Raw genomic sequence first — 21,287 nt, 5'->3', positions numbered from 1 at the left:
GAAATGATATGAACATTTTTGTGGGGGGCGGGATTTACTATTGTGGGTAGCTGCTTTGAGACCCATGGAAATAGAGGATCACGCTTCCATTGGCACCGGGCCTGATTGTTGCCATGGCGCATCCATTGTCCCCCAGCACATGGCATTGGCACAGCAGCCTCCAGTGAAAATGTCCATGTTATGGTCGGTTAGTGCTTTGAGTGTGTGTTTTTTTTTACACCTTATGGAATCATTTAATACATCTATTACACATCGTCATGCAAAACTATAATAAAACAAACGCTCACAACAATGGTCTATTACCTGAGAGAATTTGTTGCAGACACGTATCCCTAAATAATGCATGCAGTCAACAGTAATACTGTACTTTACTACTTTACTATTTCAAATCAGCACGCTTTGAGTTGAGTCACCGCCACAAAGCAGTATATATATATATATATATATATATATATATATATATATATATATAATGTGTATTTTTTTTTTGATTTTATTTATGGAGCTAACCGCTTCAGCATCACAGAGCTGCAACATTTTTTTTTTGCGGTATTTCCCTGGCTGTAGTTCAAACTCCCGGCGTGTCTCAGCTCCCGAGAGCATTAGTCATGAGAGGAAAGGTAATCACAGGCAGCGATGTGGACCGCTGCGAGGCAAGCCCCGTCGTGGAGGAATACCCTTGAGAAAGTCCACGGCCGCTCGACAAACGACTGCTCACACGGGTCTTGGGATCGCCCTGCCCCTCTGCGGCCAATCGCATGAGCCGGTTTAAACGCGTCGAGCCTCTTCGGCCAATCAGCGGAGCGCTTACAACCCCAACCTCAACGCCATTGGTTGACTTCTCAAAAGGGCGTTTTTTTTGTTCTTCTTTTCTTTCGCTTTGCTCCAACAGCACCATCTCTGGCAGGTGGTGTGCGCTTTAAAACCTTACAGTAGGCTAATGTTTAGGACGATATGTAGCCACTCAACGGGGGACACGAACACCATCGAGCTTATTTCCCTTGTCGTCTGTCGGTTGGTCGTTTTTGTTGTTGTGGGGGAGAAGAAGAAGCGTCTCGAGCCATTTGTTTCTTTTTTTTTCTTCCTTTTTTTTGAACTCCTACCGGAACCCCGGGCGGGCGGACGGGGATGAACGTCGGGGTTTCCCTTGTTTCAGCCGGACGGAACAAAATCGGCTCCTTTCAAATCCCGCAGCTTTTCACCGAGCAGACGGAGAAGCCCTACGTGTTGATTGCGTCTCGCCCCCCCGGCGTTAAGTCCGAATGAGGGACAACAAAAAGACACGCGCGCCTCCCCAAGACCGGCGAGTTCTCACCGCGCTGCATTTACTGTGATATTTTGATTTGTATATTTTATTTATTTATTTTTTCCGGTGGTGGGGGGGGGGGCGATATGTGATGTGCGGACCCGTGAAAAGCTACGCGAGGCAAAACGAGCGGAGTCTCTTTTTTTTTCTTTTTTTTTTTTTTCTTCTTCTTCTTCTTCTCTTCTGCTCTGGAAATGAGGAAGTATTTTTCAGAAAGACCCAGAAAATGGCAAGAAGGTCTCGTCGCCCGTGGGCCCGGATTTGAGTAAAATGAGCAGGGAAAGGAGCGAAGGCAACGGCGGCATGAATATATTTTTCTCCTTCTCCTCCTCCTCCTCCTTCTCCGTCTCCCCGACAGAATGACACCAGAGGAGGTGAAACGGTGGAGGTAGAAAACACGCAGCATCCATGAAGTCGATCGGGACAAGTTTTGAGTCTCTCTTGACGATCAGAAGTACTTTGCAGCTCGACAGCAGACCGTTTCCACGGCGTTGAAATATTTTCCAATTCACTCTCTTATTTTCGCCTTGTTTTTGTATTTTTTTTTTTTATACTTTCGATCCGGATCCAGCACTGACTGTTCAATGGAAGTATGTTACCAGCTGCCGGTTTTGCCTCTAGACAGGCCGGTTCCCAAGCACGTCCTCAGCCGCAGAGGAGCCATCAGCTTCAGCTCCAGCTCTTCTCTCTTCGGGGCTCCTGATCCGAGACAGCTGTCACAGGTAAATGCATTAAAAAAAACACCAAACCTCCTTATTCTCTTTAAAAAAAAAATCAATGAATAAAACGTGTGTTCACAGTGGGGCCGGCTCTGGGAACCACACAAAACAGCACAATTCTTTTCCCACAAACGTATGAATAATCCACAGGAATCTTGCAGGTGGTTGTTGGATTTCTAGGCCCCAACACACACACACACACACACACACACACACACGCACACTTGCAAAGATGCTCACAACATTTTGTTATCTCTTAAGACTTCACGAACCAAACTGCAACTGCTTTGCATTTGCGCGTGTTGCCCGCTGATAAAGGCCCTCTACGCCTTTGGCAACGGTGCCCAAAGTACACCGCTTTCCTCCTGCCGCACGCCGCGTTTGCCAGTAGGAACGTGCTGTGGTGTTTTCTCTGTAATGACGCACTTTGACCCTTTTGACAAATGAAACCTAAAGTCCTTGAGTCATAGTCGAACTCCCCCCCCCACAATGCACCAGCATTGGTTCACCGTTTAGGCACAAGCTGCACGCATCGGGCCTTTTTTGTCCGGCACACGCGTGCGCCTGCGACCTCGGCTTAAGAGAAAAGTTGCGCACGCCAAGTCTTGTGCCAGTGAACTCTTTCCCCACATGTTTATAGTTTTTAAATAAGGGTGGGGGGGGGACCTTTTGCTATTGCTTCAGTGGTTCTGCAGAAAAGCACCCGGGCGTATTCTCATCTCTTGTGGAATCACTCGCCTGCTGCTCGGGGTCATGAACGGGAAGGTGCCACAGCGAAGGAGGGCATCTCCCAACACATTAAGTCCCTGTCTTTTGACTGCGTGAGCCTCCTCCTCAACAGGCCGTCCATTAGTGCTTTGTGCAAGACGCTGCCCCACATAACCGCCCATGTGTGTCCCCTTTGAACCGACCACGACCATCGCCGGCAGCTACCAAAGAAGGCCCTCGATGTTGCTCGTCCTCACTCTGGTCCTCTCCCCATTTCTGTCCTGTGCCTTTTTTGGTGTTTCCTCAAACCACAGCCATGCCAGAGTAAATCCCTGGGATGCAACGACCGGTGCACTCTGTAGTGTTTAGCGAAACAATGACCATCTGCATAAATTGTGCAAGGTTTAAAAAACAAGATTGCAACATGAAAGGACTTTTGACATAGTTATTCGTCTCAGTTGCAGAATCGGGTGAACATGCACCCTGTGACACCGCAGTGTCACTCAGCCTTCGTCACACAGCAATTACACCTCTGCAAATATTGTGTTTTTGGGCCGTAACTCTGACCATAAGGGTGCGTTTGTCCTCGGTGGCCGCTGTGTTTTTGTGTGCGGTTCCACGGGGTCTGTTGTTTGTGGAAGCCGCCCTGGACTGCCGCTGCCGCTGCCAGGAGGCCGTTAGGCATGTGCCGGGGCTCTGTGGGCAGTGGTTGGGCTCGCCGCCAGACTCCCAGATGGCCGAAGTCTCGGCCTCTTTTCGTTCTCCGGCTCTCTTGTTTGGCTCACTCACAAGCTCCCTCTCTTTCTCCTCTTGCGCCCACCCCCCCTCCCCCCTCCTCACCCCCACTCCCCCCTCCCCTCTTCGCAGATGAAGACATTTCCTCTTGTAAACAGAGGACAAAAGAGTAGGGTTGAAGACACGGTCTCAGAAGAATATATCACTCTGTGGTCGTGGAATGCTTATGGGGGGGTGTAAATATGCTGCTGACGGGGCGTTGAGAACGGCAACGCATGAAATACACAGGCTTATTTCTCTAGCACAAGGCCTTTTGATTGTTTTTATTACAATAAATGTTGGTTACTCCTTGTTTACCCTGTGTGAGTGTTTGTGTGTGGTGAAGCTTGCTGACCCCCCCCCCCCCAGCTTCTCTGAGTGAAGGGTAAACAACAGCACAGTGATGGATTGGTTAAATCCAGAAGAAAAGGACAAGGACGTGCCAAACTAAACTTTGCAAAATGGATGCATCGCGTGCATCAAGTCGGCGAGACTCGTATCAGACGCCACATGGCCGCGCGGCTAAGTTGCTCTGTCCCACTCGCGCGCACTCTCTCAATAGTTTTTATGTTATTTCAGCCCCACCACCCCACAGATTACCCGGCGGAGACGCAATAATCAATAAACGGGCCCACGGCATTGATGAGGTCAGCGCGGTCACGTGGCGATCGGTGATAACTGGAACAAACGGGTTGGACTGTTGGCGCTGTTCTGCGTTAGAGATATCATCAAGAGGACCACTGAACCCGGGCCGAGTCCTCCTGATGGAGTATTGTTTAGGGTGGGGGGGGCGATGATGAGCGCGTACGTGAGGCCGAGAGACGGCTCGATTCATGTTTTTGCGCATGAGATAAAACTCAGTAGTTCGTCTCTCTGAGGGAGTTACTCTGTTGATGTTTTTTTTTTTTCTAACTGAAGCGATAAGCATTTCTCTCTGAGCGTTGCCATCGGATTGACGTAGTTTCAGGATGTGGTCAGAATGCTGAAGGAGCTGTACACACACACACGCGCACGCACACAATCACACACACGCACCGAGCCCGGTGTTTCACAACAGCTCTTTTTTAAATCTTTAACTCGCTCCCTTGCCCAAGTTTGTTATTCTGCGTGATGTGCGTGAATGACCTGGAATGCCTGCCGGTGTTTACTGAGCGAGGATGTGCTCTAACCGATTTACAGAATAAACAGGGTAAATCTTACATCCTGTCTTCATTATACGTGCTCGCGCCGTCTCGCGCTCGTCTTATCACACGACCAGTCTGTTTTCGTGCTGCAATGTCGGGTGCGATCGGCCGCGAGGTTGTGGCCGCACACCTCAACACGCTAACAGACACGATGTCAGGGGCCAGCTGGCTGAAGATAAATCATATTTAGAGTCCTATAAACATGTGATGGCTGTACACAAAGCGGACTGGTTGTCAACTTGGGTTTTGTTTGCTCTCCTCGGACAGCTAAGACATGCAAAGGAGAAGGGGGGGGGGGGGGGGGGGGGCATTAACCTGGCCCACAGGGAGATGATGAATAAAATTCCTGTGCCCGCTGGATGGCTCGCCCGCACTACACCGCCCCCCCCACCCCCCCCAACTCTACTTACACAAGGCTCTCTGTCTTACAATGATTTACGCCTCTTCTCCACAATCTACCCGCCAGTAAGAACAACTACGTTAGTTGCAGATAGGCTAGACTAGCACGCTCCTGTTGTTCTTTGTTGTCAGCGCTACTCCGTCGCTCGAGGGGCCAACACCCCCCCCCCCCCCTCCTCCCGTCCTCCACAAGCCGGCCCTCGAGCCAGCAGCCCTTTCTCAAAAACTCCCTGCAGCTGGAGTGTGTCAGAGTGGACAGTGATCTCATAAAACACTTTCCACAGGTATACTCCATCTAGGGCTTTGTGTATGCAGTGGCTGACACACACACACACACACACACGTACACACTTCAGTCTTGTCCGCATTGATGGTCCAGCACTCGGTTACTGGAATGTGCCGTTGCACGCGACAGCGTGCTGCAGGAGGTTGGAACTCAGAGAGAAGCTTTTAGTTTATGAAAATGTGCTGCTGCTTTTATCTTGGGTATTCGTGTGTGTGTGTGCGTGTGTGTGTGTGTGTGTGTGTGTGTGTTGGGGGGAAGTGTGCATGCACAGCTTTGTTTCATCATACGTCAGTTTATAGGAATACTGCTGGCTTCCTCATTTCCTTGTCTGCAGCTGACTTACTGACGTCGCAGTGCAACAATGACAAGGAAGCATGTGTGAAAAGGCTGTTTTGAATTTTAGTTCTTGCAACGTGGCCAGTGCTTTTACATTTTTTTATTTTTTTTTTATTTGACACAAGTCGTCTGTGCTTGAAGCAAACGGCACTGTAACGTGCCAGAAAATTACGTTTTTTTTTACATCACACGACCTCCTGACCTCCAGAAGGCTGAATGCTGCGACCCGAGGCGGCGGGAATAAGCCCAGATAAGAAACCGAGCTGTATGCAAACGAGCTCACGTGCAATTGCAGGGAGCACAATGGGCAGACTGTTGCGCCAGCAGCCAACCAAAAGACAAACTGAATTTTTGCTCTCGGGCTGCGGGGGTGCGAACTTGGCCGCAGCTCGAGGCGTTCAGCTAAAGGCTCCCGAAGTACGTTTCCCAAAAATAAGATTAGCCATTGTAAAGTTTTACGAAATTTAAAAGAAGTAAAGTGCCCTGTAACCCATTTGGGGAAACCGTTAAACATGTTATTGCTCCCGCTTCTTGCGTCTCTCTCATGAACCGCTCACACAAACATCTTCACACTCCGACGGGTCCTGAGCAACACACCCGGCATCGAGTCACCCGAGTCGCGACTACTCGATGGTCAGATCGTCATCGCTAACGCATCTGCGGTACAAGTGCAACGGCATTCCTGTTAAGTGTGTGTGTGTGTGTGTGTGTGTGTTTTTTTAGAATCGTCCATTGGTACGCCCTTAGTTTGCAGATAATTATTAATCTTCGGTCAGATGAGGCCACCTCCATCTAAACCGGTACTTTCAGGTCTCCTTCCAAAAAGCCTCACTGCTAAAATGATCATTTATGAATGAAAATAACCCACGTGGCTTTGGTTTATTGTCACAGCTGTTACGTTAGCCGCATGTGGAGGATTCCAGGGAAGAGTGAAGTGAAGAATGTATTCACCCGCGACCAGTCCGGTAACCCGTCCACTAGTCGGCACAGATATTGGGTTTGTCTCTTTAATTGTCTCTGCTTTTGATTAATTGATTGCTGTTGAAGAGAATACCAACAATAATATCCAAAATCTATTTGAAGACTATTACAAACCATTTTTTTAAACCTGCCTTTTACATTCTGCATCTCTCCCTTATTTCCCATCGGCCTCGGCTGCAAAGCTTAAATGACAAAAGAAACGTCTCACATCTGAAGTTCAATTCATACCATGACTTGGGTTATGGGTGTATGGTTCTGCGTGTGTTGGAACTGCAAGGCGTGTGCAGGGGTGTGTGTGTTTGTGTGTGTGTTGTGAGATTCATTCCAAGGGTAAAATGTGACTTTCCCCTCCGTTCACAGTGAGAATGTGACATTGACAGCGTTGGCACCACCACCTCCTCCTTACCAGCTCACAAGCGATCACATGCCAGCAATGTCCACTTAAGTGCCAACTGGTGGCTTGCCCTGTGTGTGTGTGTGTGTGTGTGTGTGTGTGTGTGTGTGTGTGTGTGTGTGTGTGTGTGTGTGTGTGTGTGTGTGTGTGTGTGTGTGTGTGTGTGTGTGTGTGTGTGTGTGTGTGTGTGTGTGTGCGCGCACAGCAAGCTCTGGCCAAAATGTTTGTTTGGGGAAGTATTGGCAGTGCTGGTCACTCCTCCATTCCCAGCCTCAGAGCCAGTGTTACACAGTTCCCAAGCTGATACCAACCCCCTCACACACACACACACGCATGCACACTATCCGCCCATCTATACTCACGATCTATAATATTCGTAACCGCTAGTGCTGTGTGTAAACACGGAGGCCTGTTGACACTAAAATACAGCTTTACAGATCACCCAACCCGAGGCGAGCTGTTTGCTAGCCGGTAAAATATTAGCTTTGGATTGGCGGCTGTCATGAGCTTAGAGGACACGCGGTGTCAGGTGTCTTTGTGTGTGTGTGTGTGTGTGTGTGTGGGGGGGGGTTTACAGTAATCCTAAGGATATTAAGTAATCGCAATGCAAGCGTGTACATCTGTGTTTGCGTTATTTTGTGTTGTGACCGGTTTCTTATCGTCAGAAAATGGGCAGTCATGTCACTGCCCCAGTGGAATGGGTAACCCAAGGACAAGAGGAGTCTGTCTGAGGGAGGGGGGGGGGGGGGGGGGGAGCTACGACTTTTGCAGTGCACCGAGAGGTGAGCCCATACTTGAGTGTAGCCTGGAGCAGCTGTCTGTCGGCAGAGCAGATCTATAGCTCCGCGATGCCGGTGCAGGACCCTGTTTGCACTGGAGTGGGTTGTTGACAGAAGTGATGATAAAACGGACGACCTGTCCGCTTATTTGTTGGGGTCCTCGTCCGTGTTTGGCAACCTGTCGGGGCTTCCAGGGTTAGAAGAAGCAAACCAATTCCCAACGCGTTCACAATAGTTCGGTGCTAAACCGCGGCTTCAGAAACGTTTGAACAGGGAATGTTGATACAGCCTTTGTGCAAACATTTTGCACATGATTGACTGTAGCTGCGTCTTAGAAAAAGTCTTCTTGTGATGCAGCAGCCCGAAGTCCTGTTTTTGGATATTTCGACACTATTAATGTCAGCTCAACAAGACCAGTGGCTCTAATAGAAAAAAATAAGAGCCGTTATAAGTTTTTTTTTTTTTTTTTTTGAATAATCTTACAATGATTCATTAAATACTCACGGCATTGACGAATGGCATTGACCTGCAAAGGGTTCCTGACCACGTCTGTCCTGTTTGTTAGTTCTACTAAAGTCAATTCAAATTGCATTGACATGCTGACGTCGGATCTGGGACGTGCTTATTTTGTACATACCTTTTCATTGTGTATTTTCAACTGTGTTTTGAGACTCTTTAAGGAAGTAAAAATGCCAAAGAACGTATAGGGTGGTTGGAGATATCTATCTCTGTGTGTGTGTGTGTGTGTGTGTGTGTGTGTGTGTGCGCATGCAGACTGCTTCACTGATCAATATGTTCCAGGCCGCTGCTATCAGTCATATGAGAAACACATGTCACACGCACACGCACAGTAGATTAGAAAAACGGTAGCGACATTACACCACCCTCCTTATCTGACTGTTTATATATTTTAAAGTGTGTGTTTTGGTGGAGATTGTGACACCACCCGCATCCACTCTGTGACATTATTATAAAATATCATTTTTTGGGTGTGTACCAGTTGTTTTATGAGGTGTTTTTTGCTTTTCCAGAGACGTGGGGCCATCTCCTATGACAGCTCGGATCAGACAGCACTGTACATCCGTATGCTAGGTAAGTGTTTCCCCATTCTATGCCCACACACACACACACACACACACACACACACACACACTACACATCAGTAGGTTCATCTCTTCCACGATCATTTCTTTAATACACAATAGCTTAAAAAGAAGTGAGATGGAAAAAGGCCTGATGTAGAGATTATGAAGCGATGGGGACGCACGAGAGTGTGTATCTGCTTAATCCCCGGCCTCTTGGTAATCTTTCAATCGGAATAGACGTATAGTTTTGTGTGTCTGTGGCGTTGAGTGTCTTTTTGAAGTTGGATCAAGTTTTGTTGAGGGCACAGAATTTCATCTGAGCACCAAACGCACTTAAGGGTTCTTTGGCAGTGTGCGCTTTGCGTGTCTGTGTGTTACGTGCTGGTGGTTTGTGTTCCTGCGCGTCCATTTGCCCGCGGCTGCCCTCGGCCGACCCAAAACAGGATAAGCAGTTTAGAAAATGGATGAGTGCACCAAAAGGCTCATGGCTCTGCCGGGCAGATGGCGTTCAATCCGTCCAGGAAGCATCCAGACCAGCGTCGGCTTCCTAATCAATCACCGCTATTGAGGATCAAGGTGCGATTCGACGCCGGGTGCACCGCCACATCACTCCGCCCCACACAGATGTGCCCTTTGCCCCCCCCCCCATCGCTCTTCACTCTTAAATGAGATGTTATCCGGGGCGGCAGGGTGCAGCAGATAGAGGAACCGCTTGCCCTGCAGCTTAATAATGCCCGTGTCTCGCCATGTGCGTCTGTTCACAGTTTGAGCAATTTACTGAGCTCACCGAAAGGAGCTTTAGCTTGCTTTTTTTAATTATTTCACTTGGCTAAGTGTGATGGCGCTCTCGCATGTCACCGGCCTGAAGCGCCTGCGTCCGTAGGTCTTTTATATTGAATTGAAAGTGGCGAGAGGCACGCTAATGCGGGCCGGCTCTTTTCACGGACCAGGGTTCAAGTCGCCGTGCTTTACAAATAGCAGGACTCTGCGCTTTTGGCGCATCAGTTTTAATGACACGACCCGCGTTCACTGCGGAGTTCCAGCACTAATGCACCGATGGAAAACATGGACCCTGCGACTCTGGGGGGGGGTGGGGGGGAGAAACACACACATGCCGAATCCGAGCACCCGGAGGATGATGTTGTATAAATATAAATGTGAACACACACACACTACCTAATGAGTTCCCAAACTGAAGGGTTTTGTGTTTTGTTTTGTCCTCATTTATGTTTTGCATACAACAACAACCGCAAACATCCCGCTGCGCTGCAACACACAGACTTGCTGCACAAAGAGCGTTGCCCGGAACCGCACACTAGCATTTTACTGCATCAGCGTCGCGGCGCCATCCCGTCACCTCGCCGCTCCTACCTGCAGGCCGCCGGCCAGCTTCTGTCTTTTTGGTCTGGAGACTCAAAGCAGTCCTAGTTGTCCTGCGGAAAACTCTCGGTGGTTCTATCGGTGGCAGATTGTCCTGACATGGCGCCGCGTGCTCGGCTGTGGATTGATGGATTGTCTGTCCGTTGAATCTTGCATTGCATGTATTTGCAAAAGCGTTAATACGATGATTACGAGTAAATTCTAATTTGTCTTTAAAAAAAGATTAAGTCCGAATCAGTAGACGGATGAAAATAGACTGTGGCTGTGGTTACAGAAGCAGGATTTTGTGTTGGTGGTTTATCTGTGGTGAAGCCCGTATACTGGATGGATGGATAGATATCAAGTATATAATGGAAGTGTGTATATACTCGTAACAGTCTTCTTAGCCCAGCGCACACACTCACACACGTTTCTTTTTGAGCAGCGTGAATCTTGAGGAAATAAGTGCTCATTTCTTCTAGGAGATGTGAGAGTCCGAAGTCAGGTTGGATTTGAACCGGAACGAAGGATCTCCCACCCGTACCTGTCCATCGACTTCCGAACCCTCCACAGTGAGTATGAGATGGAGATGGAGATGGAACCTCCGCCAACGGATGTGTGATCAAATATCCAATCACACTGAAGTGAAGCATTTTTTAGAAAACATCGGTTAGTGACAAAATGTGTGTACACACACACACATTTTGACCCAAAAGTAATACTACTTCTTGCTGACGTGTTTCCGGATTGCAGCCAGGGTTTATTCAGACTCGTGAGTGTGTGCGTGCGTGTGAGTGAGTGAGACCACTGACAAAGCATGTCTGCTGTGTGATCCCAGACGGGAGGCTTATGAGTGGGCGGCTGTGTCAGCAGCGAGTGTTTGTGTGTGTTGGTGTCCGACCCCCACCGAGTTTGTGCAAAACCAAATGATTTCTGTGAGTTTAATGAGGCAATAAAACAACCGTTTACCAAAAGGCTTGCTATATATTCTACACGTTGGCCCTTTCTGTCGCTCGATGTGCGCGTCTGTGTGTGCGTGTGCAGCGCGGCCGGGCTACGGGTCCACGTCGGCCACCTCTGCTCCTGAGAGGAGGGTCCACCGACTGCTCAGCTTCCAGAGGTACCTGCACTCATCCCGTCTGCTGCGTGGCGTCCCCCAGCAGATCCCCCTCCACATGCTGGACGAAGACTACACCGGACAGGCCAGAGTACGACCCCCCCTCACCCTGCTGAGTATATTGATAACGTAACAGAGTCTCTTTTGGTTCGGGCCTCGCATGACTCATTCCGTGCTTCTCTTCTCCGTGCCTTGCAGTGCATGCTGGAAAAAGTTGGGAACTGGAATTTTGACATTTTCCTCTTCGATAAGTTGACAAACGGTAAGTAAAATAACACCTGAAATGCTGTTTACTGGTGTTGTTGACACCGATGTTGCACATTAAAGCATTAAAGCAGCCGTATAATAAATGTGTTACCAATGGGGCCATCTGTTGGATGTTGGACCACGCAGAGGAGCAGATTGCCCCGTTCAAAACCCGCATGAAGATAACTTTACTGCACCACACACACATGTACAAGTTGCAGCAACACCGTAGAAATACCTTCACGAGATGAAGCACCAGGTGCAGAACCCGCTGGTAAGCGATCCAGGCCCCGGGGCCCCAAACTAAAAGGGCCTCAAACTGCCATGGACTTATGTTTCTAAATGAGAAATCATAAATCGTGCTACTGTCTTACTCCTTATTCATCCTAAGCACCTGGTATATATAAAACTGAGCTGTGTAGTGCTTACTGTGTACTTATGCTGCTGAGGAAAGCCTCGATCATATTGAAAGCTCCACTTTGAAAAGAGTAGTGATTTTCCTTGTGTTGTGATGATACGGTTTTCTTTTTCCCTCTGGACTTTGACATCTGGATGCATGACTTTTACTGTACGGTTTACGATTAACAGTTGACGTTGTTCAGAGAAGGTTCTTTGGTGGTAAAGATACAAGTTTACAATACAAACGATATGAATATAACTGACATGTGGCTTGAAACGGAGACCGAGCGTTGCAGGGGGTCCCCCAAAAGTACATCCGCTAAGTGTGAGCTGGATCGCATGAGAGGTTTCGGAGGTTACGCAGGGAGACTAACAGAGATTCTTTGCTTCATGGTTGGATGAGATCATTTATGAATGGAAAGATTCTTTCTATAATTCAATCAATGAATTAGATTTTTTTTCTCTCTCATGAGTTGCTTGCTTTGTTTATTTCCCCGTGCAGCTGTAATGGAGTTTGGTTACCGACTTCAAAGAGCAGCAGCAGCTTAATAGACTCTCCATCTTGTCTGATAGGGAGCATATTGAATTAACTGCAGCATATCTCTGCCCTGACAGGAGCCTCAGTAGATACGAACAAGATATGTTGTGTTATGAATGAGGGCTGTGCAGAAACGACCATGCAGAGTATGTTTTTGGTCTTCATTGTGTATATTGAAAGCAAGAGATCTGCAAAAGTGCATCATGCTTTGAGAAGAAAGATCATTAAAAAAATAACTAACTATTGGAGTCCAGACCGGTTTATGGAAAGCGGATGCACAAATACAATTAATTACAGAACATTCTACATTGCAACGATGGCTGAGGGAAAATGCTCATTTTTAATCGCATGTGCAAAGCTCACCCTGACGTTTCTCTTGTTCAGGAAACAGTCTGATCACCCTGACCGTCCACCTGCTGAACCAGTACGGCCTGGTGGAGCTCTTCCAGCTGGACATGGTCAAACTCTGGAGGTTCCTGGTCATGGTGCAGGAGGACTATCACAGCGACAACCCCTACCATAACGCTGTCCACGCCGCCGACGTCACGCAGGCCATGTACTGCTACATGCGGGAACCCATGGTGAGGCCTGCAAAGTTGCACCAAGGATGCTGAGGGTGATCATTGGGAGCATTTGTATTTTAATGACCAACCCTAATCTTTGTACCGTCTCGTGTTTGTCGCAGCTCGCCAAATCTCTGACCTCTTGTGACCTCCTACTTGGAATCCTGGCAGCCGCCACACATGACCTGGACCATCCTGGAGTCAACCAGCCTTTCCTCATCAAGACTGACCACTATCTGGCTACACTCTATAGGGTGAAAACCACAATACAAGCCTGATATTACTTACTTATTTACTTACTTATGGATGGGTTGATGCGGAAGATGTCATGTGACTTATCGAATGAACGTGTCCTTTTCCTAACGTGCAGAATACCTCAGTTCTGGAAAACCACCACTGGAAGTCGGCGGTGGGCCTTTTCAGAGAGACCGGGCTGTTTTCCCATCTGCCCGCTGAAGACAGGTCAGTCTGACACTGAAACGATGCTGAGTGGGCCGCACACCACGTTAGATGGCACCCATTCAGCGGTTCCTCGTGTTACTTTGCTGAGTTAGTAGAGCTTAATGCCATCAGAGGCCACACGCGGCGCTGAAACGATCCGGTCGTCTCGTCTCTCTGACCCCTTAGCCTGAACATGGAGCGGGAGTTGGGCTCCTTAATCCTGGCCACAGACATCAGCAGGCAGAACGACTACCTGTGCAGGTTTCGCAGGCACCTGGACCAAGAGAACCTGTGCTTGAGCAACGCCAGCCACCGTCACTTCATTCTGCAGGTCAGTACGCATGAAGCCCGTCGACCCTCGTGCTCTGTGTCCTCCGTACATCTGTACGGCAATACTGAAGCTTAGAGTACCTGTCGTCATACGTTCTCGCTAATCGATTGCTGCTCGGCGACGCTGTTGATACGACTGTGTGCTTCAAATGAGTTTCTATTCCCGCCCTGTTACAGATGGCTCTGAAGTGTGCAGACATCTGTAACCCCTGCAGACCCTGGGAGCTGAGCAAACAGTGGAGTGAGAAAGTCACCGAGGAGTTCTTCCAACAAGGTTAGCGTTTATTTTCTGCTGCAAGCCGTCGTCACTCCCTTTTTTTAACTGTTGTTATTCTCTGCAGCAGTGTGTGGATAATAGGAAAAGTTGATTTTGACTTTCTCTTTTAGGAGACATTGAGAAGAAGCACAGTCTTGAAGTCAGCCCACTTTATGACAGAGCGATCAACACCGTAGGCAACATTCAAATCGGTGAGTAGCTGTAGCACCCCCCCGCCACCCCTTCCCCACTCCTCCCATACGGCGCCCTGACGTGTACCGGCCGTCTCTTCCTGCAGGCTTCATGACGTACGTGGCCGAGCCGCTGTTTGCGGAGTGGACCCGTTTCTCCGACACGCGTCTCTCCCAGACCATGCTGGGCCACATGGGGCTCAACAAAGCCAGCTGGGTCGGCCTCCAGCAGGAACAAACCGCCGTCTCCAAGGAGGCGGAGCCCAGCCCGGCCCCCGCAGAAGGCGCCGGCGCCCCAACAGACAGCGACACCGCCGGAGAAACCAGCTCCAAAGAAATACCTCAGGGAAGCAAAGACTCCTGACACTCCTCGTGTGCCCTCTTTATCTCGACCTCCTGACCCCTCATTTGGGACCTCACCACACATTGGGGAGGGGGGGCCTGGTGGGACAGCTGCTGCCCCACCCGCTCTTGACACCTTGTTTATGATTTGTTGCTTATGCCTCCCCTCTTGATAAACCACTGATTTTATTTAATTTATTTAATTTTTAATTCCTTTCTTTTGGCATATAGCAATACATAGATACCTCATTTGGCTACTGCTGTATTTTCCTTATTTACTTTGTTTTATTTATTTGTCCACTATAGTTTTGGCATTACTGACTGAACACACCGTTTTGTTTGTTTTTTGTCGGTGAACATTAAGGGGAAACCGCATAAGACCCGAAGAAGACTTTTTTTTTTCTCCCCAGGTGTTTTGAAGTGCCATTTGAAAGCAAAGTTCAAAGACCGAAATCTGAATTTCATTCGATTGAGACAACTGGAGTATTTAGACGCGTTCAGACTCAATGCCGTGTTGCATTCGTATTGAAGATTCTTCCTCGTGTAAGACAAAAACAATGTGACAAGCCCGGTCCTTTTGCTGCCTCGACGAAGACTGTTTACGCCCTTTTTCTTGTTGTGTCGTCCCCCCGCCCCCCCGAACTGAACCGAACCCCGTCGACTCCACGGTTTGCCTTTCCAAGCACAGACGCGAAGAACCACTCGTTTTGAATTGTCATCCCACTGTCGAAGCCACGAGCAGTACCTTTTTTTTATTTTATTTTTTTATTATCCAAACTCACCAGATGCCATAAGTGCGCCTGTGCTACCGCGCGGTCATGCACTCTCAAACGTCCCCGGGACACCTCGGAGAGAGACCCCGCTGAAGCGATTGTAGACGTTAAAGTCGTTTTCTGATGTTTCCGGATCTTCCAGTGCTGGTTGAACTCGTGGGGGGGAGGGAGGGAGAGAGGAGCTTCCCTCCCAGACTGGAGATCAGTTACCCGCTGCACATGCATCTCACCTGGAACCACTCCACGCAACTGGACTCGCTCAGGGTTCCGCCAGGCTTTTTAACCAGAGGGGGTGATTGGGTTGTTGTTGTTAGTTTTTTTGTTTGTTTGTTTTGTTCCTGGCCAGGATCTACTGAAGGAGACTCTCCCTCTCCGCAGAATGTCTCTCACAGCCACATGCAACCTAAAGGACTGCTCGATTGATGCCTTATAACTATGCACAAACTATGCTAAGTGACCAAACCAGCTCCTGTTCCCATCACGTGCATGGCGTGCTCGTCTTTGAATGCACTGTCCGATCCCTTTGCCTTTTTTTGTTGTGAGGAACAACTCCAGCTGTCAGTTTTTTTTTTTTTTGTACGGAAACAAAATGGCCGAGTGACTTTGAACATTCCATTTCTTTGTGTTTTGGTTTGTTTACCCTGATTCAATATAGTGGCACAACAATGTGTTGGTGTGTAAAAGTTTTTGAAAGATAACAGGTGCTTTTCTTACTTTAGCTGATTTGTATTTTTGATGTAAGTGCTGTAAGACTGTTGGAAAAAAACACAAAAAAAAACTGTTTACAATTTGTTGAGACAGCCATTTTTGGGAAGACTTAAGTGTCGAACCAGATTTTGTAAAAGCTTTGCTGTATTGACCTTTTTGATACGTGCCTGTTGCAGTTTCGATTTGAATAATAAAACCTGTTGTGGAAGATACGTTTTTAATAGTCGGTGACTCAATGAGAGATTTACATCAAAGCAGGTCACGATGGAACACATTTTTATTTGACAACTTCTCAAACTTCTCAAATCCTCTCGGCCCATAATATGATTGAGTTGACTTATAGCAGCAACTACACTGGCATAATGAACAGAACTGATGTGCAATCACTTTGAACAATTAGATAAAAACCTCAAAGGCCCATTAGTGTCTTTTTCAAAGCTGAGGCATGAAAATAAAATTCTATATAATTTATACCGTTGGAATATTTATAATGGGTACCTTAGGACCCACGACTAAAATGTTTTTTTAAATATAGAAAGTTACGTCACTGGTTATGTTAAACTGAGTCTTTCATTTCTGAGAAAGAATCTTTAACAAAAAGAGAAGTTGCATAATTGCCTGAATCCAAACAAGAATTATGAACTTGGCTTCACTGAAGGAAGGGAAAAAATATGTAGCAGTGAAAGGCAGAATCTCGCAGGTCATCATTGGAATGTCTTTGGCTCGTGAACAGATCGTACTAAAGAGATAAGTGATGTCAACGAAGACACACAAGCCCTGACAAGACAGGCAACTGAGACACAACTCACACAGACTCAACAAATAAAGTACAAAGCCGTCTAAAATAGAGTATTAATAACTGACCAATCAAAGACATAATTAACTCTGTTAAAACTCTTAATTATTTACTTAAATGACAACATAAATAAAAGGATCCCAATCATAAATTAGCCGATCGATACAGCACAACATTCTTCAAGTAAGAAAGCTTACTTTCTTCTGTGGCAGAAGAACTCTTCAGCTTTCACCGTCCCGTTAAAATGGTAATGCAAAAAGAATCAAATGTGCAACAAGTTCAACATAAGTTATGATTGAACAATAACACTTATAACAATTATTGATTGTGTAGTGTTGCCTCTGACCCTGTTCCCTCAGGACAGACGTTTGAACTATTCAACACAAAAACCTTCAGTTTAACAAACAAAATCACGTTTGTAAAACAGAAAGCTAACATTGTGTAGTTATAAAAGTGCAATAAACAGATGGTGAAAATGACTGATACTTGAGACTGAGCAGCCGGCCATCCACTTCAGGCCGATTCCCTCGTTCCACAGAAAGAAACAGCTCATATAAAGAGGGTGATAAGGCGCTTAAGTGTCCGCGGCACATCTGGACCTCGAGATCCCAATCAGCTGATCAGAGCAGCTTCTTCTTTCCAGTAGACTTCAACATGTGCTGCCCAAACTGTGAAGACAGACAGAAGACTGATTCAACATGTTTCCCCCCCCGCCTCAGAAACAACATCCCTCATTAATGGCCGACCTTATGGAGGCGTAACAGCGACGAGTACAGAAGCGTCTCTCACCAAAGGGGTTTCAGTCCGAGGTTTCCCTTCTGAAACGGGAAGTTTGAAATCCGCCCGGTCTCCTTGTTCGCTGTCGTGTCGATAGCGGTGGGCGAACTTGCGCTTCAGGGCCTCGGCGATGAGGGATGCGGCGTCTATGGGCTCGCTGCACTTCCCCTTGGCTTCGCAGTCCCCCGGCCGACTACGGGGCCGTTAACGAGAGCAAGTACAAACGATTAGCGATGAATTATTTGCGTCGTACAAGACATGACTTTGCGTTTACAGCAGCTGATGGAGACGACAGAAGTCTACGCCTGCTCATCGGAAGATGCCTTCTATATGACAAGTTCAAACTGTATAGTACACTTCGCTACAGTTAAAGTACAGAGACAGACCATAAACACCGATTGTTATTACCTTCAAATGTATCTGAATTGACTCCCCTTTTTCTCTATTTAAATACCTTTTGACGGATCGCAACTTGACTTTGCTCATGTCTTTCAGGACGTCGAGCATGCTGGGGACGGCTGGCTGGGAATCCAGAAGTGTCTGGCCGTCTCCCTTCTTCCCTCTGCGCTCCTTTATCAAGTCAATGGCAGAAAAAGTCCGCTGAAGACTCATGGGTGGAGGTAGCGGAGGAGGAGGTGGTGGTGGGGGAGGGGGAGGCAGAGTGCCACAGGGTGGAGGGGGAGGTGGATGTGCCACTGTGGTAGCAGCTGAGGTGAAACAAAGGAAAGACAAAATCTTAAAAGCTGTGTGACATGTGAACCTCTGCTGCCATCTAGAGGAAATGCTGCCTCGCTGCAGTGGAGTAAATATTTGGGGCTGTGGAACAGATACCTGGCTGAGTGGTCTTTTCCTGAGCCAATACGATTAGTGCTATCTGAGCTCGGAGTTTGGCAAGTTCGGTCTCCAGCGCGCCGATTTTCTGAATGGCCTCGTCGTTGGTGGCCGTTGGCCCCTCGGGGTCCGGAGTCCCCTGATGCAGGCTTGGTAGTGACCTCTGGCGAGGCAAGGCCGGTCTCTGAGCATGAGGCTGGCGAGCTCGAAACACGAGTCCCGCTGGGATCGCTGACCTGCTTCAATGGAGGAGAAGTGCCCTTTAACTGGAAGCTACTTACAGGAAACGGAGCATTCCTACACACAGTACTGCAAATATCCCAGAAGACCAACTGTCCCGGTCTCACCTGGGTCTGCCAAAGGAGTTGACATCGTCTTCCTCCTCATCCCCGTCGAGCCAGGCGACATCAGCCAGAGAGGCCACCAAACCGGTCTGCCTCCTCGCGCCGATCAGGACACCGGCGTCCTCGTTGTACGGATAAAGCTGTCAGGGAGAGAGCAGCCATGATCAGCAATAACAGAAAACATACCAGAGAAAAGCACGCGCCGGGACACGCTACAACACCACAACTAATAAAGGGAGTCATTGAATAGGAATAGGAAATAAGGGCAGTTCAGAGGGGAGGGAATCTATAATGTTAAGGAAAGGTTCAGGTAGGTTAGAAAGTAGCTCAGTATGTCCTGAATCCACTCAAAGTGACTGAAGGTTACTGAACACTGACCTAAAGCAGACATACTGCATTCCTCCAAGCTAGGAAAGGTAGCTGGGGACAAAGACAAATGATAGGAAGAAAAGAGAAAGCAGCTGAAAGAGACAGAAAAGTAAAGAAGCAATTCGGTTATATTTAAAAAATACACGCCAATGAATTGAAATAGATAGTAACTTTTTTTTAATCCCGCCACGGGTCTTTTTATTTCAAAAGTTGACATTTGGACACATATCTCTGCACTAATGACTTCATCCATTCTGTTTATGGTTCATAAAATGAAAACAGTCAGACATCCTCTGGTAAACAAACGTCGGGCGAGCGTGTGATTCGAAGTGAGATGGCCGTGCTTCCAAAAGTCAAGAGAGATAGCCATAAGGACAGAAAAGGTTACAATAACCGTCACCAGAACATGCTATTATCCTGAAATACTAGATGTGCATACTACAGAGCGACTGGTCTGTAGGTTAAATGAAGCAACAGAATAACAACGATCGTCATGGTAACCTTTCCTCACCTGAAAATGAACCCTGGGGCAGGGATCGAAAGGAAGACTCGAGGCGATTCTCCTCACAATGCTCCTCGAGGACCCATAACACTTGGCTGATCCTAAGGCCTACAAAAACCCGTCAGCACAAATGACAGGAAAAACAAAAAGTTCGCCACATTCTGTTCATTAGAATCTCGTTAAAGACGACACGGTTTCAACACAAGCTGCATTCCAGTGTAAACATTCACTAGTTCAAGCTTTTTTCCTCAGACTTTGCACATCAGAGGAGAGCCAGACAAAAAGGATACAACTTAGACTAAGAAATGTAATTTGGATTTCATTCTGATAGCAGACACTGTTAAGAGTCAGACATGGACACGGATCGACACCTACCAGGTCCATTTCAACCCGCGGCTGGTCTCTACTCATCTCTTGACAGATGGACGGCGCCCGAAACACGAGGGTTTCATCACCAAACGGTCCTCTGAAGGAAACACAGAGGGAGAAGTTTCTTTTTAATGGAAAACTCAAAACTTCAACCCAACAATGACTTCTTGATGAGCTTCACGCATCCGCGACAAGATGCTGCTGTACGTACGAATACATTCTGTACGAGTTCATGGTGGTGCAGGAAATACAACAAACACCTTTCCAATATTCTCATCGCTGCCAATATCTGGTTGAGGTATTGTAATTATTAAAATAAAACAATCTTACTATATAAAAAGTTCTTGTCTTTTTATAAAACGCCATAGAACGTTTTTTTCTACTAGCAAAGGCATTATATTACGTTAGGATGCAGGTTAGGAGTCGAGGACAGGTAGCTGTGACGTCAGGTTGATCAAAACGCATTAACAGAATTAAAAAACCGTTATAAATAGCTTAGTAACACTTACAAGATAAGCTACTTTTTATGGGTGTACATTAACGTTAAACAGTGTTACGTTGACTAAGACACGAATAAACGTGTAAAAGCGAATAAGTCGCAGTTAGTAGGTAACGTTAGATTTTAACGTATGCATGATACGGGCTAATGTGTTAGCTAAAGGGAAGTTAAACGGCTAAGTTAGCTATATGATAACAAGGATAGCGGGAGCTCGGGAACTACAGCCAACTTCACGCGCCGACACATGTATTAGCAAATGTTGAGGATAGGCGTAGTTAAGTTAGTTATCTCTGCCCTTAAGTGTAACAACACGTAAACGTTACATTCATATCGACGATCGGTGGTCGTGGAAGGACTTTGGAATTTACTTACCGAGACTTACCGGCTGGAAGATTACTTTCTTGGATTGTGTTTTTTCCACTGACGGACAGCTAAGGTGGTACATTTGTGGGAGGAGGAAGATTCGGGGAATACTAACGAAATGTTAGGTTGTGGCCATGCGCTGCCCCCATTGGTTATTCAAGTTGGTTGATAGATAAAGTCAGCCAACTGCGTATCTTACGATTGGCTCGTGTAACGATCAGTC

General features: G+C 47.4%; 2 protein-coding genes across 6 annotated transcripts; one reads left to right on the top strand and one right to left on the bottom strand.

Annotated features, from left to right (window-relative positions):
• The first annotated feature begins 853 nt into the window (after positions 1-853).
• Positions 854-16,426, top strand: pde7a (phosphodiesterase 7A). 2 transcript variants are annotated; one of them, XM_040166546.2, is made up of 12 exons: positions 854-2,028; positions 8,898-8,958; positions 10,796-10,882; positions 11,355-11,518; positions 11,626-11,689; positions 12,995-13,191; positions 13,296-13,427; positions 13,544-13,635; positions 13,801-13,945; positions 14,122-14,218; positions 14,332-14,412; positions 14,499-16,426. In XM_040166546.2, the coding sequence occupies exons 1-12, from the start codon at positions 1,891-1,893 to the stop codon at positions 14,753-14,755; spliced, it is 1,515 nt and encodes a 504-aa protein (XP_040022480.2). In that variant the 5' UTR covers positions 854-1,890; the 3' UTR covers positions 14,756-16,426. The 2 variants fall into 2 exon arrangements, with proteins under 2 accessions (XP_040022480.2, XP_040022479.2); XM_040166545.2 differs by having other exon boundaries at positions 10,793-10,882.
• Positions 16,415-21,276, bottom strand: mtfr1 (mitochondrial fission regulator 1). 4 transcript variants are annotated; one of them, XM_040166552.2, is made up of 8 exons: positions 21,074-21,276; positions 20,209-20,299; positions 19,843-19,941; positions 18,966-19,102; positions 18,619-18,854; positions 18,242-18,494; positions 17,800-17,980; positions 16,415-17,678 (listed from the first exon to the last, which is right to left on the bottom strand). In XM_040166552.2, the coding sequence occupies exons 2-8, from the start codon at positions 20,242-20,244 to the stop codon at positions 17,631-17,633; spliced, it is 990 nt and encodes a 329-aa protein (XP_040022486.2). In that variant the 5' UTR covers positions 20,245-20,299; positions 21,074-21,276; the 3' UTR covers positions 16,415-17,630. The 4 variants fall into 4 exon arrangements, with proteins under 4 accessions (XP_040022486.2, XP_077951965.1, XP_040022484.2 ...); XM_078095839.1 differs by having other exon boundaries at positions 21,084-21,168; XM_040166550.2 differs by having other exon boundaries at positions 16,474-17,678; positions 18,619-18,857.
• Positions 21,277-21,287: the final 11 nt, after the last annotated feature.

The sequence above is a fragment of the Gasterosteus aculeatus genome, chromosome 21 (assembly GCF_964276395.1).
Source record: "Gasterosteus aculeatus chromosome 21, fGasAcu3.hap1.1, whole genome shotgun sequence".
NCBI lineage: Eukaryota > Metazoa > Chordata > Actinopteri > Perciformes > Gasterosteidae > Gasterosteus > Gasterosteus aculeatus.
Note: the sequence above shows the minus strand (reverse complement) of the source record. Positions and strands in the feature narration are given on the sequence as shown.